General features: G+C 43.6%; 1 protein-coding gene across 2 annotated transcripts in view; it reads right to left on the bottom strand.

The window, feature by feature from the left end:
- Positions 1-26616, bottom strand: part of SATB2 (SATB homeobox 2) — a 258561-nt gene that overhangs the window by 203406 nt on the left and 28539 nt on the right. For both annotated transcript variants that reach the window (XM_060257220.1, XM_060257221.1), the window contains exon 3: positions 24677-24853. In XM_060257220.1, the coding sequence (XP_060113203.1) occupies positions 24677-24853 (177 nt within the window). The remainder of the gene's footprint in view (positions 1-24676; positions 24854-26616) is intronic.

Below are 26616 nucleotides of genomic sequence, written 5' to 3'. Positions count from 1 at the left end.
GATCGACAAGGAGATTGACAACAGGCTGGCAAAGGCAAACCGTGCCTTTGGCCGACTGCACAAAAGAGTGTGGAGCAACAAGCATCTGAAAAAAGGCACAAAGATCAATGTTTACAAAGCGGTTGTGATGACAACCCTCATCTACGGCTCCGAATCGTGGGTTTTATACCGTCATCACCTGCGACTCCTTGAGCGCTTTCATCAGCGCTGCCTTCGCACCATCCTCAACATCCACTGGAGTGACTTTGTGACCAACACTGAAGTTCTCAAGCGGGCGGAGGTTACCAGCATCGAGGCACTGCTGTTGAAGACGCAGCTGCGCTGGGCAGGGCATATTTCTAGGATGGAAAACCACCGCCTTCCCAAGATTGCCCTGTATGGCGAACTCTCCACCGGCCATCGAAATAGAGGGGCACCAAAGAAGAGGTACAAGGACTCCTTGAAGAAATCCCTTGGCACCTGTCGCATCAACCATCACCAGTGGTCTGACCTAGCCTCAGATCGCAAAGCATGGAGGCACACCATCCACCAGGCTGTCTCTTCTTTTGAGAACGCACGCATAGCTGGTCTTGAGGACAAAAGGAGATTGAGGAAGAATCGCACTGCTACAGCACCAACCCTAAATCAGACTTTTCCCTGCAGCCACTGTGGCCGGACCTGCCTGTCCCGCATTGGTCTTGTCAGCCACCAGCGAGCCTGCACCAGACGGGGACTATTGCACCCTTCCTAAATCTTCGTTCGCGAAGCCAAGCCGAGAGAGAGAACTACATAAAACTTTGGAGGTAGTTTTTTTCCAGGAAAGCAAATGGAGCATATTTTTCTGATTCTATGCATAAGAGTTTGGTTTCTTTATCTGATCAAAAGCACTCTACCAACCCAACAGCAATTTGTGGTTCTATTATGAAACAAATCATGATTCCAACAGCCTGGTATTGCTAAACTCATCCTATGAGAGGATTACTGTCAAATCTCTGACTGGTCAGCATCTCTCCACCAGTACTCGCTCCAGTCAATCCTTCTTTAGATCCAAGCCAAGCATCAGAGTTTTTATGTAAGAAATGCCCTCTTTTTGACCCAGGCTTATGTAATAGAGTGATTGACAGTCATTCTCACATTTTGACATATTACTGTTTTATTCCTTTCTCATACGCATGCCACCCAGATCAAATGTTTGCTCAATTTGTTAATTTTACTATTCTGTCACTGGATCTTAAATTTGTACCATTTTGCATTCTAGACCACTGCCTACCAGCTATGCACACTGTACTGGATTCTTCATCTGATGAAGTGTGCTCGAAGCGCACAAAAGCTTACGTTCTGCATAAAACTTTGTTGATCTTAAAAGTACACTTGACTCCTGCTTTGTTCTCTGTAAGAAATTCTCCAAGCTTATCTTCAGGCTAAAGGAAAGACTTCTAGGCCAAAACTATGACTTTTGTACTCTTTTTGCACCAGGAACAACAGAAATCAGATACAACAACCCACCCCCATAAAAAGCCCTTAAATTACAGCCGCTGTGGTGACAGTTTGCAGTACTTGTCCCTAAATCCCCATGATTTCCATTTCAAGATTTGTGGAATATTTTATGCTCCAGTTAAGCCAGCATGAATAAATGCTCTGTTCTTCACATGAGTTACAGGGGTGGTCTTCCTCATATTTTACAACGCAGTGCAGTGCATTGCAGGGTGGTGATATCATAAACCCACACGACTCTCAAAACCCATAGTAACTTTCCCCTCTATAATCATCTTGTTAAGAAATTAAACAAATGAATCAAAGCTGCCCATTTACGAACCATCTAAAAGCCTGCTTCTAAATAGCAAACATTCATATTTTTTTAAAGTTACGAACAGAGAGATACCACTGCATTACTCCCTCTCACACACAGGATTGTCCTATATGATAATCTTATTAGAGAAACAGGAAACAGGAAAGCCGTCTAACAAAAGGACAAATGGTTGTGTGGAAATTCGAATGGTGTGTGTTCTAAGGTGATCTTGGGGTCATTTTACACATCATATTTTTATGTTCACCTAAAAAAATGTAAAGAGAGTAAACTGTCTTTACTGCATCAGCAAGTAAGCCATATCAGCAATATATTGATTCCATTAAAAAAAAATTTTCACAGAAGAAATTAAAATACACAATCATTTAGAGCACCTTGACAAAACCATGAAAGGCTTACCCTAAATTCAACAAGCCATTGTGCTTTATGAACTATTTTATAGAGAATAAACTGTGTTCTTGAATCCACATCATACAGATATCCCTGTCAGTTAAAAAAAAATAGCCATTAAAAAAATTGGCCACATCATCCCATTGACTGTGTATTTAGTGGCAACCCCTGGCTTGCTATTATGTGATGGCAAAATAAGAGTTGCTACATTTTTAAACTCTGTACTTCTTTAATCAAAAGATACTGAAAGAACTATCGATTGCAAGATTTTACACTTCACCCATGGAACTTTCCGTTTGTTGTTTTGGGTTCTACAGGAAGTTACTCACACTGCTTGGGTCTATATATATATATATTATTGAACATAATACTCTAACTCTGGTAGGATATATAAATATAATCAGGGTTTTTTTTGTAGCAGGAACTCTGTTGCATATTAGGCTACAACCCCCTGATGTAGGCAATCCTCCTGGAGTTTACAGTAGTCCCTGTATGGTCTTGGAAGATTGGCTACATCACGGGGGTGTAGTCTAATATACAAAGGAGTTCCTGCTACAAGAAAAAGCCCTGAATATAATGAGCCTAGAACATGAAACTTCTGTAACTCTTGGAACCAAGGAAAGGGAAGTTGCTCAAGACTCAACCAGGGCCAGTCGTAGACTGTCTGGCACCCTAGTAAAGGCTAACTTCTGCTGCCCCCTTCCCTGAACTGATAACATCACCGAGTCACATGGGAGTGCTCAATCTGATGCCCCCAGAAGGCCAGTGCCCTAGACGACCGCCGAATTCGCCTAGTGGCAGGACCAGCCCTGTACTCAGCCCCCATGGGGGTTATATTCTCAGCGGTATCAGAAGCTGAGTTTTCTCCCAAAACACAGCCTGAAAACAAGAAGCCGCCTCACAACAGAAAAGGCAGCCATACTGTATGCCCCACCACACGCCGCGTTTGGCAGTCTGTGCCAGTTTAGTCCCACGTTTCTTGAACAAAGGCTTCAAAGCCGTGAATCGTAACACAAAGAAACATATCCAAAAACAGTCAAAAGGGGAAAAAACCAAATATCTGAAGTAAAGCTATGGCATAAAAGGGGACTTCTCTCTGTGGCACAGAGAGGAGTTGTTGGGGTGCTCTTCCTCTTGCATCATGTGATGATTTGGCTATAAAGTACTGCTATGCATGGGGAGGGGACATCTTCTTTGAAAAGCTGCAGAAATTTCTGGAATTCTCTTCCCAGCTGGCCTGTGCCGTCCTAATGTGAAGCAAGCCTTGGATTCAGGAGAAGTTCACAGGAGCGCAACTCCTGAACAGTGTTTCCCTCTAAGCTGCGTTAGTGTGAGCTAGCTTGCAGATTTTTAATCTCCAGCTCACACATTTTTGTCTTAGCTAAGGAAGGATGGCTCCACAGCAAACTAATTTATGCTGTAGCTCACAACTTTAATGTTGGTAGCCCACAAAGTAGAATTTTTGCTCACAGGACTCTGCAGCTTAGAGGGAACACTGCTCCTGAACCTTTCTGAAGGTTCCCCCTCCTCCTCCCCACCTCCCTACCTTGTGCATTGAATAGTAGATGCAGCTGCATAACAATGCCTGGATTAGGAGCCTGGGCAGCCAGCCAGTCACCAGGGGTTTTGCCACACCCACAGCAGCCCTTATTAACCCCTGGAGAAGTCCACGCCACCCTTTCTCCACTTCTTATGTGATTTTTGGCAGCAGATGGCTTGCTGGCCTTTTGACGGGGGGGGGTGGCCAAGGAGAGCCCCAGGTGAGTGAGCCGTGCTTAGACTGGTTGGATCTCTAGCCAGCCCAAGCAGGCCTCACTCGCCTGGGGCTCTCCTTTCTTGCATTGGGTTACTTTTGACCGGTGGGGGCAGCATATACTAATGAGTTATGTTAATGAGCTCCACCACCTATTTTTCTATAAAACGACCCCTGATGTGAAGGATGGCAAAGGACTCTCACATCCTCTTCCTTGCATGCTATTCCTACACGGTGGCATCCCACAGCAGGGTTTCAGAAGTGCACTCAGCACCATCTTCACTTTGAAAAAGGAAGCATCAGTACTAAGCACCTATTTCCAGAAAAGACTCAATGTCAAAAGGCAGCCACGTGTAACTAGTTCCATCAAAGCATGCATTTGTGTGTGTAGATTTCATGTGATAACTCTACACTGAGTCCAACTATACAGGACCACTCCGTCCAAAATAATCAGGTCTAACCCCTCCAAGGCATCAGTCTTTCTTGCCTGAATCACCTCTTTCTTGCCTGAATTCAGCTTGTCCCACCTTGGATGCTTGACTATGGTCTCAACACACTCACAGGTGCATTTGTAGGCACAGCATAGAGCTGAGTGTCATCTTCATGCTGATGACATCCAACTCCAAAGCACCAGCCAATGGTCTTGTTTAGAGGCCTCGAATATGGAAGAGCTGGGGAAGGCAACGGCAAAGAAAGGAAAGGAAAGGTCATTCTGTTCTTATTCAGAAATCTGAGTGACTATGTGCCAAAGCACGTGGGTGAATTTAAAAACATGTCCCAAATTATTAAATATACATAAATAGATTTTTAAAATGGGGGGGCACCCGCAAATCAATCCCCAGGTTTACATACAGGCACCAAACTTTAAGAGCAGAAGGAATAATTTAACTATAGAGAGTGCTCCAGGTCATCTTTAAAAAAAATGCTGAAACACCTAACACAATTAAGATCCCTATTCAAACTGAGTGAACTGGTGACCCTGAGAAGTTGAGTATGATACAAATGATGGATGATGATCATGATGATGATATTGGATTTATATCCCACCCTCCACTCTGAAACGCAGAGGGCATTTTCGCACTGACCTTCAAGTGGCGCGACCACCCTCTTCACACCGGAGGATCTGCGCGGATTTCGCACAAGAAGCGCCGGAGCACCCAAAAGAGCCGGCGACTTCCGTCGCGAAGCCCGCTCAAACGGAAACTGCCAAGAAGCAGGAAAACGTTTGAGCGGCTTTTGCGACAGAAGTCGCCGGCTCTTTTGGGTGCTCCGGCGCTTCTTGTGCGAAATCCGCGCAGATCCTCCGGTGTGAAGAGGGTGGTCGCGCCACTTGAAGGTCAGTGCGAAAACGCCCAGAGTCTCAAAGCGGCTGACAATCTCCTTTATCTTCCTCCCCCACAACAGACGCCCTGTGAGGTGGGTGGGGTTGAGAGGGCTCTCACAGCAGCTGCCCTTTCAAGGACAACCTCTGCCAGAGCTATGGCTGACCCAAGGCCATTCCAGCAGGTGCAAGTGTAAGAGTGGGGAATCAAACCCAGTTCCCCCAGATAAGAGTCCACACACTTAACCACTACCCCAAACTGGCTCTCAGAAGCGCACAAGACCATCTCAGGCTTTGCCATTCTTAACGTTCACTCTGACAGCATGGAATCTTTCACTGCAACATTAAATATTCCCCCACCATCAAAGAACTGAATTTTTATTAGATTTGATATTTTACTCCAAGATGTTGTGTATCTAAAATGACTATTCTATTACAAGTCTACAGCACATGAAAGAAAGTTATATCTAAAATGTCCACTACACCCAGGGCTTTTTTCCAGCAGGAACGCACAGGAATGCAGTTCCAGCTGGCTTAGCATTGGGGGCGTGGCCTAATATGCAAATAAGTTCCTACTGGGCTTTTTCTACAAAAAAATTCCGTGTGAAACCATAGTTACATCAGGGGGTGTGGCCTAATAAATGAGTTCCTGCTGGATTTTTTTTCTACAAAAAAGCCCTCACTATGCCAGCATCCATTGAAGCATCTCCAGACATTTTTGCATATGACCTTCTGCTGAATTGTTAATCAAAATTCTGCATGTTTGTCAGGGCCCTCTTCATTCGACTGGATAATGCTGGGTCTTTTAATTCTGTATTTCATGCTTCTTCCCTTGATCTGTGCCTCAGCATTTGATAGAGATATTGTGAGTGGGTTTTTCTATTATCTATACAGTTCTGAGGAACGCAGCTAATTCTACCACTGCTAAATATCAACCCCCAAAAAGCTATTCTATGGTGCACTTAACCTTGCATTACAAACGCAGTTGATTGTTCTACCTAAGCTCCTTAATCTATTATCCCATTAATTGCACTAGAAAAATAACTCTCCTGGCAAAAGCCAGTTATTTCCATTTCACATGGGCAGATGGTCCTGAATGAAGGACAGCTGTCACCCTTAACCATCAAGCCCGAGCTGCTTGTTTTACTGCTCTGCTAAGCTTGAGAACCAAGGGCTGCCAACTAGGGTTGCCAGCTCTGGCTGGAGAAATTCCTGGAGGTTTGGGGTTGAAGCTAGGGGTGGGTGGAGTCTGCGGAGGCAGAGGAGCTCAGTGGGGATGTGAAGCCATGGTGTTTGCCCTTTCGAGCTGCCATTTCCTCCAAGGAAACTGGACATCTGCTGCAATTCAGGGAGAACTCCAGGAGCCACTTGGAGGTTGGCAACCCTACTGCCAACCCTTGCAATAGACACATTAGAGAAGGCTTCTAACTATGCAGCAACTTAATATGAATCCTTCTTACTAAATTTAATTGCCAGGGTCACATTCTAGACTGAGAGATAGCAGGCATATATACAGCCTACATATACAACGTTTGCATATCAAGACTCTGCCAAACAGAACCTAAACCGGGGTGGCCAAACTGCAGTTTGGGAGCCACATGTGGCTCTTCCACACACATTGTGTGGCTCTCGGAGCCCCAACTGCCCTGTCAGCCAACTTGGAGAAGGCATTTCTCTCTTTGAGTTTCGTGTAGTGGTTAAGTGTGCGGACTCTTATCGGGGAGAACTGGGTTTGATTCCCCACTCCTCCACTTGCACCTGCTGGCATCACCTTGGGTCAGCCATAGCCCTGGCAGAGGTTGTCCTTGAAAGGGCAGCTGCTGTGAGAGCCCTCTCTAGCCCCACCCACCTCACACGGTGTCTGTTGTGGGGGAGGAAGGGAAAGGAGATTGTGAGCCGCTCTGAGACTCTTCGGAGTGGAGGGCGGGATATAAATCCAATATCTTCTTTAAATCACTTATCCAAGCCAAACCAGCTGGCAGCTTGGAAAATGCTTTTAAAAATTTTTAAAGTTGCTTTCTTTCTACCTCTCCCTCCCTCTTCCTTTCCCCCAGCCATCTATTTGCCTTCCTTCCTTCCTTCCTGTCCTGTGGCTCTCAAACATCTGATGTTCATTCTATGTGGCTCTTACATTAAGCAAGTTTGGCCATCCCTGAGCTAAACCGATAACTAATAACAGCCTAGAACAAAGTTTGAGTTCAGTAGCACCTTTAAGACCAATAAAGTTTAATTCTGGGTATAAGCTTTTGTGTGCATGCACACTTCCTTAACTTTGCTCTGTTGCTTCAGTCCAACATTGCTACACACCTGAATCTATAGAATAATGGCCTAAATATACATCCCCACTAAGTTACAGTAATCATCGCCACACAGGTCATTTTACAAGGGACACAATGACTCCAAACTGTGTTGCAATGTGTGCACAACTAGAAACGGAAAAATTCTGAGAACGTTTGAAGCCACCGGCGGGGGGACTTTTTGGGCACAAAAAAACCCCAAGGAATTTATGGGGAAAATCTGTATATCCATTATTTACTTTTCTGTTACATCTAAACTATTTGCTGATTTAGCAACATAAAATACACCATTTCTGACTCAGCAAAAAAAAACTGTACTACTTTTATATCCCACCTTTGTTCTCTATGGGAACCCAAAGCAACATACATCATTTCTCCTCTCCTCTGTGTTATCGTCACAGAAGCCTTCTGAGATGGTTAGGCTGAGAATGTGAGACTGGCCCAAAATCAACCAACAGGCTTCTTAACTACCTGGCATGTTTATGGAATTTAAAAGTACAAATATCTTTTATTTTCTATAAGGAAAACTGCAAGTATATCCAATACTTGAGAGAGACTTGCAAACTGCTGTGTTCCACGATACCATAGTACACAAATCTTTCATTTTTGCCACCTGATAAGCAGAAATATAATAAAAGTTGAACGCTGAAAACAAAATCTGTAGTAAACAAAAGAAAATGGATTATTTGCAGGGCTTTTTTGTAGCAGGAACTCCTTTGCATATTAGGCCACACACCCCTGGTGTAGCCAATCCTCCAAGAGCTTACACTGGATCAACTGAGAAATTTCCCAAACTTTTTCACGCTGTACATTTCGGGAAGAGTGAAATGTTTGTAAGAAAAAACAAGTTTTAGCTCACTCAGAGAAAATATTTCATTGGTGTTTTTCCCAGTGCCCCCTGAATTTTCTAGCTTTTCCACTAGAAAAAATCGAAAGTAAGTGCTTGGGAAAAATGCAAAAGAAAAAAGCCCCCCCCCCCCATTTTTCCACAGGGTTTCTGTGCAGAACTGCATGCATTATTCTAATTAAGAGTTTTACATGTCAACAGCTTCTTCTAAATAGCCATAAATACTAAACAGCCTTCTGGTTCACTCACGTTGTACTTACAACACTGCAGCACATCAGTCTACTGCTATCACAGTAACGAGACACCTTATATTAGGATTTCAAAAACTACCGTTTTGCTACTGTTAATTGGCACTTTTTTCAAGCCCTAAAAAGATTTTCTCTATCACTCAAATTTCTGACTTGGCAAAGCCCCTTGCCAAAAAGTTGGCTCCTGCCAAAAATTAATCAAAATACAGTTTTCCCTCAGTGTTCTTCTCATAACAATTTCACAGAATTCACAAAGAGTGCTGAAAAACTGCAGACTTAGAACTACAACACTCTGGCTGTTAACAACTGCTGAGCCAAGCAACACTTTCGGCACGCAGTACTCACTGTGAAACCAGCACCTACTGGTTGGCCCAGTTTAAAAAAAGAAGTCAGCTTTAGCAAATCAGCAAATAAAATTCACAAGCCATTTAACTAAGACCCATGAATGACACACACATTCCCTATTAGCCTCACATCTACAAATTGTTGTACATTGCCCAGAGCCCAGGTATGGCCAGGATGGGGCGATTCATTAAGTCAAATAAATAAATAACAATAATATTTATTTATTTATTCAAATTTATATCCCGCCCTCCCCTGATGAGCTCATGGCGGCTAACAACTGTTAAAAACCACATAGAATATTTAAAAACAGAATATACAATAAAAACAATTCTGTACATTTTCCAACCATAAAAATCCAAGATACACATCTGATTATTTGTATTTGTCCAATGAGACGGTCAGTACTGTAGAGTATTAGCTACCTCCCCTTAACCTTGAAGACGTTTAAATAATTCAGTCTTACAGGCTTGGCGGAATTATTAATTAACTAATAAATTAACTATTTATTTTAAAATACCTCATCTTAATGCATCGAAATAATGAACAGAACAGAATGAAATAAAGCAGGTATTTCCAGAGAAATTACGCCAACAGTGACAGCTACATCATCTATGAATAACTGTAGTTTTTGCATGAGTTAAGTGACATTCAGAGAGAAATGTGAATATTCACAGAAAAAGGGAATTGTGATGCTTTTATAGTTTACCTCTTTGTTGTAATCTTAAAAACCCAAATTCCGACACAACATATGCAAACAATTCCTGCAAAGTCAAGCAAGCAGCGATTCTCTGCTGAGATCAGGCAAAATAACCAAGCAGGAAAACACACACTAAGCAAAGACAGGCTACAGGCAACAGACAGACAGCCCTGAACATAAAAGCATTTTGGTTGGGAGTTTATAACAGTCAGTGTTAGTACCACCAGACACTCTCTCTAAGCATAATGCACCGTGACTTGGGAAAGCCGGCGCAGTAAAATATCATGTTAATGCCCGCTACCAATTAAGTTACAGAACAAATCTAAAACTGCTGGCCCCAACTTGACAACAATATGTTAAAATTATTCTGAAGTCCTTTGGGGAAGAAAGATATATAAGATGAATAAAAAAATAAGATCTGCTGTCAGGAAACATGGGAGCTGAACAGAGTTCAGTCACTCCTTGACACTAGAGCAGTGGCCCCCAACCTTTTTGGCACCAGGGACCGGTTTTGTGTTAGACAATTTTTCCATGGACCGGGAGGAGGGGGGTTGGCACTGGGGGTTTTGCAACCTCAGGCTGCCCCCCCGCCCACACAACATCCCTGCCCCCCATGGAGGTCTTTAAATGGGGGGGGGGAGACTGGGGCTGTTTCTGCCTCCCTCTCCCATTTAAAGACCCCTGCAGATCAGCTGATCAGTAGAGGTCTATAAATGAGGGGTAAGCTAAGGTCAAAGCAGTGCTGCCCCTTCTTCCAGCCCAGGAGCAAGACCATGACACTTCTTTAATCCAGGACTGCTCTGCCTTGCTCCATGGCATGGTGGCTAGCAGGCCACAGACCGGTAATGGCCCATGGCCTGGTGGTTGGGGTCCCCTGCACTAGAGGACAGAAGATTTTTCTCAGTATTACCAAGACTATGGGTTACAAAGCAGTATTAGGATAAAGCTAAGCATTTAAAACTCTGAGCTTTGGTACCTAACTTTAAAAATATATACACACTTAGCACTTTGGCAGGAATGCAGTGTGATTTCTGCACGAAGAATGTGTTTTGCAACTCTCCCATGACTATGCGTTCCCAGTTCCCTGTCAAAGAAGAATTCTCCCTTTACTCAAAAACTGCAGCATTTCATTGTTCAAAATGTATTTTCTTTAAAGCAGAGCAGGGATCTAATTTACAAGCACTGGGACTGCAATATACCCGGTATTTAAACCCCACCAGTTGTTTAGGCTCTGCCCACCCTGCGCCTTCCAGACAAATGTTAAAATAAATGACTGTTTACTTGATGCAAAGAAAAATATAGCAGGAAGATAAAAAGAAGGCATTGCGATGAAATGGTGTGGGAGTCTACCCTTAACCATTCTAGAATCAATATTACTGGTCTTCACAACTGCAAAGCTTCCAGTTAAATTTCTGACCCTGCATTTGTTTCACAACAGAATAGTTCCACCCTACACCACAACTGCAAGGCAGAGAAGAACATCTTCAGCAGTAAAAGGTGATTTCCATATACCAAAAAAAAAAAAAAAAAGCCAGAAGCATACGAAAAACTAGAAAAGCCCCACACAACCAGCAGTTGTATCACATACGTAGCTCGGCTAACTCTCAGCTGGAATTCTTACTGCCAACTATAGAAAGTCCTTCTTGTGTAAGAACATAAGAGAAGCCATGTTGGATCAGGCCAATGGCCCATCCAGTCCAACACTCTGTGTCACACAGTGGCCAAAAAAATTATACACACACACACACACTGTGGCTAATAGCCACTGATGGATCTCTGCTCCATATTTTTATCTAACCCCCTCTTGAAGCTGGCTATGCTTGTAGCTGCTACCACCTCCTGTGGCAGTGAATTCCATATGTTAATCACCCTTTGGGTGAAGAAGTACCTCCTTTTATCCGACTGCTCAGCAACTTCATCGAATGCCCACGAGTTCTTGTATTGTGAGAAAGGGAGAAAAGGACTTCTTTCTCTACCTTCTCCATCCCATGCATAATCTTGTAAACCTCTATCATGTCACCCCGCAGTCGACGTTTCTCCAAACTAAAGAGCCCCAAGCGTTTCAACCTTTCTTCATAGGGAAAGTGTTCCAAAACTTTAATCATTCTCGTTGCCCTTTTCTGCACTTTTTCCAATGCGATAATATCTTTTTTGAGGTGCGGTGACCAGAATTATTCCAAATGCACACAGTATTCCAAATGAGACCGCACCATCGATTTATACAGGAGCATTATGATACTGGCTGATTTGTTTTCAATTCCCTTCCTAATAATTCCCAGCATGGCGTTGGCCTTTTTTTGTGTGATCACTTCTGAACAGCAGACCTGTACATACCCTGGTTGCAGGCTTCTAATAATCATAACGCCTCCCAGAGGTGTCAAACATTTGTTAGGAGGGCCGGATCTGACATAAATGGGACTTTGTGGGGTCGAGGTGAGCCATGTGTGTCCTAAAACATAATGCCAGACAGCAGAGATATAGACTTTATAGAGACACGGGCCAACACAGTTAAAGATCATCATTATTTAACTTAAAACACAAACATGCTTAAAACTCTTGTAATATTTTGTTTTAAAAGAGAAAGGGGTGAATAGTGGGATTTTGCAATGCAATTTAAAAATAAAACACCAAGGAAAAGCACAAGGATCACAGCAGTAACTAAAAAAAAAATGCTCTCAACCTGGGAAAACATGAAATGGCAAGGCATTGCAAGCTTCTTCTGACACACACACACACACCGACTCTACTCAGATGAGCAATGGCTCTCCAGTGTAATATTCCCCTTTGGCAGTGGGTTCCCAAGTTAGAGTACTAACTAAGCACTAGTTCTCACTCCACTGAGCAGAGACAAAGCTGGCTCAAAGCATCAATACTTGATTTGCAAGGACACAATTCCAGGAAGCTTCAGCTGGCCATAGGAGTGCTGGGAAGTTAAACTGAGTTCCTCTCCATTGAAACACATAGACAAAATTGCAAGGAAAACACAGAGTGGATTTTCCCTTCACATCTGCTCTGCGTAGAAGCCTGAATGAAAATCCATTCCACATCTTCTTTGCAGCTTTGCTTTCTGCTTTAGCCTCTGCAAAGAGAAGGCAGAAGGAGCTGAGAACATCGTCAGCAGCCTCGGAGCTTCACAGGGTGACAACAGGAGGGGAGAGGGGGAGAAGAGAGCCCCGCAGACCTGATTGAAACCCTGGGTGGGTCAGTTTGGCCCGCGGGCTGCACATCTGACATCCCTGCCTTCGATCATGCATACACCAAATGTAAACTGTTTATCCACTGTGGAAGCACACAAAACATTTTGATGCTTCCATGAGTCATTCGGTGAGAGCATTTGTATTTAATTTAATATGGCCCACCTCTGCTTTATTAACAGGAAACCGATGACTTATTTTTATCTTCCATGCCCTATACCAATGATCAGGGTGAATAAAAATATTCTAGTCTTTCAACAACCTAATATAAATATTTGTTCAATGCCAAGCAGGGATTTTAATTCCTCTCCCATGACCACCCCTAATAGTTATAGCTATTATCACTTTGGTAAGAGAACGGAAAAAAGATTATCCTATTTTGATCACAGTGTGGTCTGCAGCCTCTCACTATGTTCTCTTTTGTGAGCTAACTTTACTACATTTTGCTCTAACAGAAAAAACAAGAACGACGGGAAAGCTGTAATCAGTTACTGTGTTTGAAGATGACTGGACATAACTAGATTATTAATCTACTTATATCCAAGATGTTTATAGTTTGGGGTAGAGGGGGGGAATGTTTCTTGTCTCATAACTTGGAGCCAGCACATGAATACCATGGAGCACTGGAACAAATATATAACCAAATTTGTAATAACCCACATAAAAAGGAGATACAAGACCATCTCTACCACCAAAGAGGCTGAATGGGAACCTAGAGGATGGCTTTACAGTACTTATGGTGTTTGTTTAAAGTAGTAATTTTGAAAATATTCGCTTTATCTCTGATGGGAAAGGGAAGCAAACAGAAGTACTGGGAATGTTTACTGAAATTACTAAATGAATGGGCAGAATTTGAAATTGTAACAATCAAGGCTTTTTTTGCAGCAGGAACTCCTTTGCATATTAGGCCACACATTCCTGATGTAGCCAGTCCTCCTGGAGCTTACAGGGTTCTTGTTACAGGGCCTACTGTCAGCTCCAGGAGGACTGGCTACATCAGGGGTGTGTGGCCTAATATGCAAAGGAGTTCCTGCTAAAAAAAAAAAAAAGCCCTGGTAACAATGGAGTCTTTTTAACCAATGTACCATCTTATTCTAAAATAGAAATAATGTGAATAAATGAGTCAAATGATCTGTGAGGGACAAGAAGGGCTTTTCCTCCTTTTACACTCCTTCTCTACCCACTCTCACACTCTAATCCAACACATGAGAGATCGCTTCTAAACATGGACATTCATAGTTAAATCAGGTACAGACACAGATCAAACACATAACCAAATGTGTATAGAAGAACAGCTATCAACTTACGCTGCAACATTTTCAATAGAATTCCCACGCCTACCCAGCTACTCACACTTGAAGACCAGTTTCCACATTCAATAATTTTCTACAGGGGTGGAATTCTAGCAGGAGCTCCTTTGCATATTAGGCCACACACCCTCTGATGCAGCCAATCCTCCAAGGACTTACAAGGCTCTTTTTTGTAAGCTCTTGGAGGACTGGCTACATCAGGGGGATGTGGCCTAATATGCAAAGGAGCTCCTGCTAGAATTCCACCCCTGATTCTCCGTATTGAATCAGGGCTTCTGGCTCCACAAACAAGTTCGTTCAGTGAGGAAGCACCCAGCCTAAGCAAATGGGCTCCAGGAGTCAGGCTCTGATCTCAGTTTTAGTAATAGTTGTAATTGTTTATAACGTGGGCCCAAAGGCCATTACAAAGTCTGAATAAAACACAGATAAATGCAGGGCTTTTCTGAGCAGGAACGCAGTTCCAGCTGCCTGGTGCCAAAGGGTATGCCCTAATAAGCAAATAAGTTCCTGCTGGGCTTTTTCTACAAAAAAGCCCCGTGTTAAACAATGGTGATGTCGGGGTGTGTGGCCTAATATGCAAATGCGCTCCTGCTGGACTTTTCCTACCAAAAAAGTCCTGGATAAACATGATAAGATAGCTTGTTACTAACACGGCCTTGCCGCCATCTGGCTGGATTTCTCAACTGGTCAGATGAACCTGACCAACCCCATCTCTTTAAGGGCTGAAAGCCTCCCCTCGCTGTAGTCATCCCGCTGCCTGCTGGAATGCCCAGATGCACAGTTTTCTAACACAGGAATCCTATTGCACCCGAGAAGCCAGATAGCAGGTGTCCTGTCACTTCAAACCACACCAGATGATGGCCCATCTGGCATCAACCAGAATCTGAGCCTTTGCCATCCTGGCTTGAGGTCTGAAGAATGGGCTCCCTGCAATGATGTGGGGGACCCCCCTCCTCCCTGGAGACCTTCAGGAAGCGCTGCAAGGCCTGCTTGCTTGCCAGGAATTTTGAGGGGATTTGAGTAATAGGCAGAGGTCGTTTTGTAGAGAAACAGGTGGCGGAGCTCATTAGCATAACTCATTAGCATATGCTTCCCCCAGCCAAAAGCAACCTGATTCAAGAAAGGAGAGCCGTGGGCAAGCGAGACCTGCTTGGGCTGGCTAGAGATCCAGCCAGTCCAAGCAGACCTCATTCACCTGGGGCTCTCATTGGCCACTCCGTCCCCCCCCCACAGTCAGAAGGCCAGCAAAATCACCCGTTACCCAAAATCACTTAAGAAGTGGAGAAAGGGTGTCACAGGCTTCTCCAGGGGTTAACGAGGGTTGCTAGGGGGGTGGCAAAGCCCCTGGTGGCTGGGTGGCTGCCTGCTCTCCTAATCCAGAGATTGTTATGCAGCTGCACCTACTATTCAATGGACAAGGCAGGTGGGGAGGAAGAGGGGGAACCCTCAGAAAGGTTCAGGAGCTGTACTCCTGTGAGCTCCTGCTGAATCTGAGGCCTGGCAATAGGCATCTTTTAAGGGGGGAGGGGGAGAGATGGGGGGGGTTACCATTTTATTTTGAATTCAACTGAAAATGGCTTTTATTGTAAGCCATCTTGTACCATGAGGAAAGGCAGGATATACATCCAGGGCTTTTTTTGTAGCAGGAGCTCCTTTGCATATCAGGCAACACACTCCTGATATAGCCAATCCTCCTGGAGCTTACAGTAGACCCTAAAGCTCTTACAGTAAGATGCCTGTAAGTCCTTGGAGGATTGGCTACATCAGAGGTATGTGGCCTAATATGCAAAGGAGTTCCTGCTACAAAAAAAAGCCCTGTATACATGTATAAACAAACAAATAAATAGACATGCAGAAGATTCATGAACAGGATCTTCTGAGATATATATATTTCAAAGGTTAAATAGAATCACAACAATGTCCCAAACTAGAAATAAAGCTCTGGGTAAGCCTTTCCTCACACACCATTTCTCTTCCCCAAAATGTTCACACACCACCATTTTTACCAGTAAAAATTTGCTGTATGAGTACATTATTGCAGGGGATGGGGGGGGGGGGTACATGGGGGACAGTGTTCAAGGAACCTGAATCCAGTTGTCCCATCATTTCAGTTTTCCTTGGAGAAACACCATTACTTTCAGTGGATTTTCTTCTTCTCCCCAACTCTGTCAAAGGTCAGCACTGCCTATGTAATAAGGTAAGGGCTGTAGGATTTAAAGGTTTTAAAACTCCTCTGATTTTAAACAAACCACAGTTCACTACTACAACCAAACAGCGAACAAAATTCCAAACCAGAACTATTTATTTTATTTATTAATTTACAACCCGCTCTCCCCAGAACTGGCTCAGGATTAGGATTCCAGACATGCATCCTCCCTGCCTTCCAAATAACAAAAATATCAAGAATACCCATTTTTCTTCATCCTTTAATTGTCTCCCTGTCATCCTTCGTACTACAGTTCTATGCAATAACTCCTGAGCTTTCATTCTCCTGATTGCACCTCCCATTCATGAACCCCCAATAGCATAAAGCCTCCGAAATTTAAACAACGGAGCCAGTCACCTGGCTCCAGTTCTCTACAAGCCACGCCCAACTACTACAAATCACATCACTATGTCTGAGACTCAAAATACTATCACAACAGACAAGCAATGCACCCTGAAGTGGGTCTGATTTCGTGCTGAAGTGATTTCTGCACGATCCACTTCAGAGGACTATGTCCCAACTGAACTTACAACATAAGAACATAAGAGAAGCCATGTTGGATCAGGCCAATGGCCCATCCAGTCCAACACTCTGCGTCACACAGAGGCCAAAAAAACCAAGTGCCCAAAAAGCACTGGAACAAAATTTTATCAGATCTGCTCTTTAAGAAAGCATTTGGGAAACATGTTTGGAATAAGGCAGCATTGATGACAGAGAAAGAAGGAAGATCTGCATGGTGGAAAAAAAATTTTTGCAGACGAAAATTGAACACATTGGACATGGAAGGAGTTGTCACTAATAGTGTGACTTGGAAATACTACACTCCTTCCTTGCATCCTTTGAAGAAGACAATTTGTATAATTATCTGTATGGCACAGTCCTTTTGAACATACTGAATTGCAGTGTACATTAATTTGTCTGTAGTAATATAATATTTTTTATTTTACGTACAGAATTGGGGCACAGTTCTTTTGGATTACTGTCATCTTAAGTGTATGGCAGCTTTCTATTTAATCAACAAACAGCTACTGCACTACTAAAAGAAAATACAATATTCGATTTTTTTTCCTTGCGATTTCAGGTTATAGAATACTTCCTATGCTACTGCCACACCCAGGCCTCAGATTCAGCAGGAGCTCACAGGAGCACAGCTCCTGAACCTTTCTGAGGGTTCCCCCTCTTCCTCCCCACCCACCTTGTTCATTGAATAGTAGGTGCAGCTGTATAACAATTCCTGGATTAGGAGAGCAGGCAGCCAGTCAGCCACCAGAGGCTTTGCCATGCCCCAATCAGCCCTCATTAACTCCCTGGAGAAGCCCGCACCACCATTTCTTCACTTCTTATGTGATTTTGGGCGGTGGGTGGCTTGCTGGCCCTTTAACGGGGGGGGGGGGGCAGTCAAGAAGAGCCACAGGTGAGCGAGGCCTGCTTGGACTGGCTGGATCTCTAGCCAGCCCCAGCCAGTCCAAGTAGGCCTTGCTCACCCGGGGCTCTCCTTTCTTGCATCGGGTTTCTATTTTTCTACAAAACGACCCTTGGCCACACCAAATGGTCTGAAATTTTCTAATCATTTGTGGTTCATATGCAAAAATTATGGATGATATCATCTGTATCTAGATCCAACAACAAACCAAGGTTTGCTAGTACAAGTTTAGGAACTCTACAGACTGGAATGAATGAATGAGATTTCACACGGAAATATAAACTACATGCAAGTCCTCAATACAAATCAAAAGGCAAAACAAAGTGACCATATCAATCTATCGCAGGGGTCCCCAACCTTTTTAAGCCTGCAAGTATCTCGGGAATTCTGACATAGTGTGGTGGGCGCAGCTGCAAAATGGGTGCTGTAGCTTGCCTTCGGACACACAGTGAAGATCCTTATGCTGTGATGGCAGCTTGTTGCCAAAGCAACGTTTTTAAAAATCTGCACAGCCGATCAGAAGCCTTTTTGGGCAGAAGTCCCACCAGGCCTTGCCCGCTTTCTAAAAACCTTGACATGAGCCAGTAAAGGGCTCTGTTTGAACAAGACATGGTTAAAGTATACCTCAGCAGACCCTTCTTCCCAAAACTGATCTCTTTCAATCAAATCGTATCTCACATCCATACCGGACTCAGGGGCGGCCTTGCCACTAGGCAAACTAGGTGACTACCTGACGCGCGGGCCTTCCGGGGGTGACAAACTGGACACCCTCCTATGTCACTCGATGACTGCATAAAATAGCTTTTTAAATCTGGACTCGGCGACACTGATCAGGAATGAAAAAAGACAGTGCTCGATCTTAAGGTATCTCTTGCACCACAGACTAATTCAAAAGTTAAAATAAATGCAGGACTAGCTCTAGCCTGTCCGGCACCCTAGGCAAGGCTAACTTCTGACGCCCCCCAATGCACTTATAACATGACCAGGTCATGTAGGGGGCACCCAATTTGGTGGGGCAACCAATCGCCTAGTTTGCCTGGTGGCAAGGCCGGCCCTGAATAAATGCATGTAAAATTTGAGCACATTGTACATTTGACTGTTCTTTATATGTGCACTGAATAATTCTCACATTACAGCCAACACATGTTGAAATCCCACATTTATCCAGGTAGCGGTTCCCAGTTTAAATTGTAACATGAATGCATGTTGGCTCTGTCTTACAACAAGTGTACATATGTACATTTAGGTTATATAAGTGTTCACTTTAACATGTAAACACGGCTGGTGTCTTGTACAAATGGAACTATTTTGTTCCAATATCACGTGGTGGGATCTAATTACCTTGCTACTCCACCAACTGAAGGCTGGCAAAATTAACTTGGTGATTAAATGGTGTGATTATATTAAAACCTGCAGCTCCATCTTACTGGAGAAAATGTTAGGGCTCAGAGATTAGTCCTATTCACAAAACTCCGCGTTAAATCATGTAGCATAATAGTATACGCAACTACTACATCAGTGACAATAGTTTGCTAACCTACTGAAATAATGAACTTGGAAAAAGATTCCCTCTCATTTTTCAAGGACACACATTGGCCAGCCAAAAAAAAAAAGAACAGTACTAAAGAGCAGTTCCACAAACATTAAAAAGATTGTGGGACTTTAAACACTACTGTCCACAGCCAACATTACATAACTCGGATCAGATTTTAGAAAATAACTGCTTCTGCCCTTTCCAATAAATTACAAACCAGTTATCAAAGTTCCCTTCTAAACTACTGTTTGATCCCCTCACTTGAATATTTTATCTAACCCATGTCCTAGTCTATAAAACAAAATATATGGCATATATCTGATACCATGCAACGCAAGAAAGAAATCAATCATGCATTCAGAGCATGCTTCAGTATTTGCGTAATATGTACTGTATAAACCTCAGAGATTTACAGAGCAACATTTTAAAAATAAGGCTTTTATTGCCAATGTGGGAGATAATTAAACTTGACAACAGTTTGTTTCACTTTTAGGTTTGGTATTGTATGTGATTTCTCCCCCCCCCCTCCCCAACCCACAAATGCAGGAGAATAGGTAGGAAATATTAATCGAATGAAAGAGACCAGAAGAAGAATGAATCCTGGATATGAAACCTCTCTTCCACACACTATACACATGGGTACCATAATACCCCTATGGGCAAGAATATATAGTAAAATTTACAGTTAAAATGTGTAGCAGCTTCTAAGAAAGCAAAGGGTTTAGGGCTAGTTAGGTCACTCTAATTTTTGTTCCTGAGTATACTGGAAGAGATCTGCCCTTATTCTCTGCTTTCAGTGGAACTTAGTTTGAAAATCACTATTTGTGCGGGGCTATCTTTATGTATGAAATTCCCAAAACGTAATTTCCCCCTTTTATGGGACAACATCAGTGTCCCTTCGTTTTTGGTATAAGGCCACTTTTTAAACAAGTAATCCTAATTCAAATGCATTCTGAAGCTGTCAGCATTATTTAGTAACTGCCTGAACACTTGAACCAGCTGTGATTCTGCTGAAGTTACATAAAGGTTCATGTTCAGCAATAATGTCAGCAGAGTCCGATTCAGACATTCAAGAAGACTCTGCATTAGTTCTCCTGAGACCAGCATGGTGTAGTGGTTAAGAGCAGCAGACTCTAATTTGGAGAACTGGGTTTAATTCCACACTCCTCCTCCACATGAAGCCAGCTGGGTGACCTTAAGCCAGTCACAGTTCTCTCAGAACTCTGTCAACCCCACCTACCTGACAACATGACTGTTGTGGCGAGAGGAAGGGAAGGCAATTGTAAGCTGCTTTTAAGACTCCTTAAGACAGAGAAAAGCAAGGTATAAAAACCAATTCTGCTTCCTCTGATCACCTCAGGAAGCATTTGATTGTTTGGGATTGCTGAATTCACTTTTATACCAAAATCTCCATAACAAGGAAAGTTAAGGTACCAGTAGCAGTTATGAGGACTAAAGCAGGTGTATCTGCACGAAAGACGGGCCAGCTGAATGTTTTAAACAATGCAGTTTCATCCCCACAGCTCTGACGTTACTCTGCTACCAATGGAAAACTTTCTGTAATGAGGACAGAGTTCTATCACACTAAGAATCATGGCTTAGACAAGTCAATGTACACACTCTGCCTGTAACGAACTTCAGATTCAGGTGGGTAGACATGTTTGTCTGAAGTAGCAGAAGAACGTTTGAGTCCAGGGGTACCTTTAAGGACTCAAACTCTGTTCTGTAACAAACTATGTAGGCTAAAAGGCAGACTTCACTTTGCTACCTAGTAAATTAATGGAAGCAATTACAGTTCTGCAAATAGTAAGACAGGAACCTAAAACTCCCATTCAGTGCTGAGTATAAATTAAAATGGGAAGCAATCAGCATGCTGTTTTATGTTTCTTTTAATGTCACCAAAATTGTTGTGCTTGCTTGAATAAATCCTTGGAGATAACAGGGCTCTGCCCATGGATGAGTCAAACCACTTGTCATCCATCTGTCCAGAGAAACAATATAATACAATTCATACACAGATGGGCAGGGAGTAAAAAAGTCAACTGAAGACTGGGCATTGCGGGGAGCATAGCGGTCTGCTACGCAGCACCTCCTGACCATCCCTGGCCCAAAGGACGTCAGTCTCACCTCAACCTGCCTGGTGGAATCAACTCCCTATGGAAACCCGGGCCCTACCTGAGCTACTGCCATTTCGTAGGGCCTGTAAGACGGAGCTGTTCCGCCGGGCTTTTGGTTGAGGCAGCAGGCGTCCTATTCCACCAACTATTCCAACAATCAGCCTCCCTTGTTGTGACATCAAGCCTCATAGCCTTGTTGAGGTGCTGAATGTGAATCTCATCTTAACGCCACCACTTCTTTTGAAGCCAAAAACTGTACTCTGTGAAATGTGCCCTTTCCGCCAGTGATGCACCTTTATCTAGTTTTATCGTTCTGCTGTTTGGTTTTATTGTGTCGTTTTAAATCTGACTTGTTGGTTTTGATTGTCTAACCTATGTTGTGATCCGCCCTGAGCCCGTTATGGGAAAGGGCGGAATATAAGTTCAGTAAATAAAATAAATAAATAAAGATAGAAGCCCTTGGACTGTCAGTGCTGAAGTCGGCTGGATCATGACCTTCAACGTCAACAGTGCCTTTTCCCACAGGAGAAAGCAGAGGTGGGATTATTTATTTCTCCTGGGTGAATTTAAACAATGCTTACAGATACCAGAGATTGCATCTGTCAGCTCAAGAGAGCTTACCATCATAACTCATCACACTTCTTGAAAGAGGCAGCCTTCGCCACATAGTGGAATGAAGAGTCTTTCAAAGGCAGACAAGGATCCTAGGATCAACTTCCCCGGCACAAGACAAAGAAAAGATTTTTTTTTTAAATGAAGCAGCACTGTGGATTGAAGCAAAACTCAATTCCAGAACAATGTCAGAAACCAAGCAGGAAAGAGGATGAATGGCCGGTCCCATCTCAACCCCTAGGAGAGGGAATTTTCACACCTATTTCGTAGCTCTAGAAGTTTCAGAGATCGAGCTCTGCGCAGGCACAAGGAACACAAGGATGTAAAAATGTGCATAAACTCAGAGTTCTTAACGCCTGACTGTCTGCCAGTAACTGAAGTGGGTAGCACCCAGTCTCACGTACGTTTTTTAAAAATTCTCTCGCAAGAGTAAGTTTTTTTAAGTTTCAAGTACCTAGTTCCTCAAGATGAGAAATATGCAAGCCCCCCCTCCCAAAGAAGTCTAACCTATAAGCTCCTATAACAATCATCTACTCAGCAAGACAGAAAGAGATTACTTGAGTCAGTCAATCTCTTTTTCTCCTCTGGAGCATCATCCATACAGTTCTCCCAAGTAAAATGCTTGGCTAGGACAAGTTCACTGAATGACACTGCTTGCCTCAAACACACGCCCTTTTCTTGGGATCCCTTGCCTTTGAAGACGCCATGAGTGCGGCTTTGCTTGCTTCATTCAGAATGCCGAATTCCCCATATTATTTCACAACACATTGACCAAGATGGATAGCACTGACAAGGCGGCAACCAGTTCCCTATTAGAGAAAACAGTGGGATACAGCGACCTTTATATTCAAAGAGAAATGCCCCTAAAATGGCATGAAGTGGTTCTTTTTCCTCCTTGTTTTTTATTGTGTTTGCTAACCCAGTGCGATGTTGCCGAGCACTATTGTTGTGTGCGTGCTCGGTTTTTTTCCCTCCCACTAATCATGGCAGTAAATTCTCTCCCAGTGCTGCCAAAGAATATGAATCACCATCTCACAGCTTTAAAAAAAGACTGCCTTCAAAAGTCTTCCTTATTAGTAAGCCTGTTTTCCAGGGTGGCTGAATTACATTTACACAAAAACTCAGATACAACTAGCAATCGCTGAACTTTTCAGCGAAATCTAGAATAGTTTGCAAATCACTCACAGCCAAAGTCCAAGACCGCACGTGCACTGTAAATCACAGCAAAGTTGAAACGCGACTGTAAATCAGCCTCCCTGCACAACCACCCATTGATGCAGAAACCTGATACAAAGCACAGCAAAAACAGCCTGGTTCTTTTTACCATATCCACAAGAAGGCCAGGGCCAGCCCTATGGCACATAGCACCCCAGGCAGCCTTGCTGCCCACCGCTGCCCCCCCACCCCCCTCCGCAGCGCCGCCTCCTCTCTCCCTCTCAATTTTAATGCCTGGGAACTGGTGGTAAAGCACCACATCCCTGGGGCTCTTGAAAGGCCTCTCCCCCCCCCCCGCCAATCAGCTGCTTTCTTGTCCACCATTCACCAATCAGCTGCTCATCCTTCCTGCCGCTGCTGCCCCCGCACTGATCATGAGTGCGCCGGAGGGGCAGCATAGGAGCAGACAGCCCCCTGCACCGTTTTACTCACCAATCAGCTGGGGGGGAGGCCTTTCAAGAGCCCCGGGAACGTGGCACTTCAACACCGGTTCTAGGCATTAAAATCAAGAGGGAGGGAGGGAGGAGGAAGCTGGGGAGGCAAATAGGCATTTGCCAAGGGGATGGAGTGGGGGGAGGCTGAATTTGGCCCTGTCCTGCCGGCACCCTAAGCAATTGCCTAGTTTGCCTACTAGGCGAGCCGACCCTGAAAACAATGAAGAGAGGAGCAAGAAAGCACTAGGCGGCCTGTGTAAATTTAATCCAAGCCTCACCTCCAGGTTGGGGCTGCAGTTCTTCCAGAATTATGACTGTTCCCCAGACCACAGAGATCAGTTCCCCTGAGGAAAATGGCTGCTTTGGAGGGCAGAGTCCACGGCACCACATCCCTGCTGAACTCCCTTCGCAAGCCCCACCCTAGATCACAAAAATGCTCCAAGCTGCCATACGAATTTTTTCTTTAAAAGTCTCTCTACTTGCAGAGAAACTATTACTTTTAAAATATCCTGTGGAACAGAATGGGACTACTTCAGAATTATCAATTCATTGGTTAACCAAAATCCTTTCATCAGTGTGACATTCCATTAGGAGGACAAATTAATGATGCTGCACAGTCGTTTTTAGATTTACCATAAACATCTGCTAACGTATTGTAGCATTAAAACAGGCATGCAGCCTAATAAGTTCCAGTTTTAAAAATCCAGGCGTTCTGTATTGTTAGATTCTGAGCCAGGAGTTTGGAGTTAAGCAGCAAACATATATGACCTCCAGAAGACAGATGACAAAATTATTCAGATTCAGTTGACTTTTCACATGATCTATCGATCAAACTGTCTTCTACACTTGTTATTAGCGTTCTTATTTGAATTTAGAACAGGCTCAGAGTTCATGGAATATTAGCATATGCTTACAACCCAACAATCAAAATGTTTTTTGCATAGTACCTTGTGCCTGAGCTGCAGAACTGTGAGAATATCCAAGAGCCAACAGTGCAGTCTCCACCAGTTGACTAAAAAGCACATCTTTCCGAACCAGAACAAACTCCGCATGCTCTTCTCGGTTATCATATTCAAAAGAATTGTCCAGCTGCTCCACCACGCAAAAAACAGGAATCATCAAACCTGGAGGAAGAGAGTGTTAAAATTAGAGACTGTGAGGGCATAAGACAAACTCTGCTAAGGCAGACCACAGGCCAGTGTAGTCCAGCCGTTTCCGGCTTCTGACCAGCCAGCCAGATGTGACTTTTAGAAGCTCCTAAGCAAGGCAGGAAGGCAAGAGCCCTCAATGTCCCCCAGCAAGGGATATTCAGGGACATTACACGGAGACTCCATTTAGACCCTGGCTAACCACCACCAATCAACCAACTACCCATGAATTTGGCTGAACCTTTTTTGAAGCAGGGAAGAGCCCCGTGGTGCAGAGGTTAAAGCTACAGTACTGCAGTCCTAAACTCTGCTCATGACCTGAGTTCAATCCCCGGCGGTAGCTGGGTTTTCAGGTAGCCAGCTCGAGGTTGACTCAACCTTCCATCCTTCTGAGGTCGGTAAAATGAGTCCCAGCTTGCCGGGGGGAAAGTGTAGATGACTGGGGAATGCAATGGCAAACCACCCCTTAAAAAGTCTGCCATGAAAACAATGTGAAAGCAATGTCACCCCAGAGTCGAAAACAACTGGTGCTTGCACAGGGGACTTTTCCTTTCCGAAGCAACCTCAGGGAACGTCCATCATCACATTTTATGGACTATTCTGCAAACTAAATATGCAGTGCAAAATAATACCTTTTTTATCTTTGTTACGACAAAGGGAAAATAAAAGGCCTTTAACAACAAATTGTTATTAATGATGGTCTTGACAATGAAATGACCTTGTAAGAGAAGTATATCGCATGGAGTTTATGATAAAATAAGGAAATACAGTGCAATCGATACCAGATGGCTCTAACTGTCCAAACAAAGCTAGTTACCCTTTAAAGACCAACAACAAAGCACAAATTGAAATAAATGTTGTCATATGAATACATATATGAAGCTGCCTTATAGTGAATCAGACCCCTCTCGGTCCACCAAAGTCAGTATTGTCTACTCAGACTGGCAGCAGTTCTCCAGGGTCTCCAGCTGAGGTTTTTCACACCTATTTGGCTGGACCCTTTTTAGTTAGAGATGCCAGGGATTGAACTTGGGACTTTCTGCTTACCAAGCAGATGCTCTACCACTGAGCCACCTCCCTAGTCTTTGAAATTACACTTTTCAACATGGGTGCAGGGCGGCCCACTCTAAGAAGTTATAAGTTGTTAAGAAAAACTACCACAGCCAGTTTGGACAAGAAAGCAGATCCATTTTCAACTGCTACAGTGAAAGATAATTTCAGGTGGATAGCAACGCTTGTCTGCAGAAGAGGAGTAAGATTCAAATCCAGTAGCACCTCAAAATCCAATGTTTCCAATGTATAAGCTTTTAACAGTCAAACTAAGGGAGTTTTGACTCTCAGAAGTTATGCACCCAAGAACTCCTGCTGGTTTTTTAAAGATGCTACTGAACTTGATATATCTTTATATACAGTGAGGTTAGTTCATGGCCAACATGTTTGCACCCTTGCAGGCCACACAAGAATATAAAAATAGTCCAGGGGGTTGAACTCAACTATTCTTTATATGTGACCTATGATCTGTCAGATTCAAGGCTCTGTGCAAGAATCAGAGGACGCAAAAAGGCACTTGCGGCTAAAATGTGAGAGTGGGCTGTACTTGAAATCGGCCAGACAACTGCCGACAACTGCCCCACAGAAAGCACTCCCGTCCAGGGGAGGCGGAGAATTTACCAATAAACGAGCTGAGGATGCCAAATTGCTGGTAAATACAGATTCTCAACTCTTGTCACTCATGGAGA

The sequence above is a fragment of the Heteronotia binoei genome, chromosome 16, assembly GCF_032191835.1.
Source record: "Heteronotia binoei isolate CCM8104 ecotype False Entrance Well chromosome 16, APGP_CSIRO_Hbin_v1, whole genome shotgun sequence".
NCBI classification, from domain to species: Eukaryota; Metazoa; Chordata; class Lepidosauria; order Squamata; family Gekkonidae; genus Heteronotia; species Heteronotia binoei.
The sequence above is the reverse complement of the archived record's forward strand: the minus strand, read 5'-3'. Positions and strand labels throughout refer to the sequence as shown.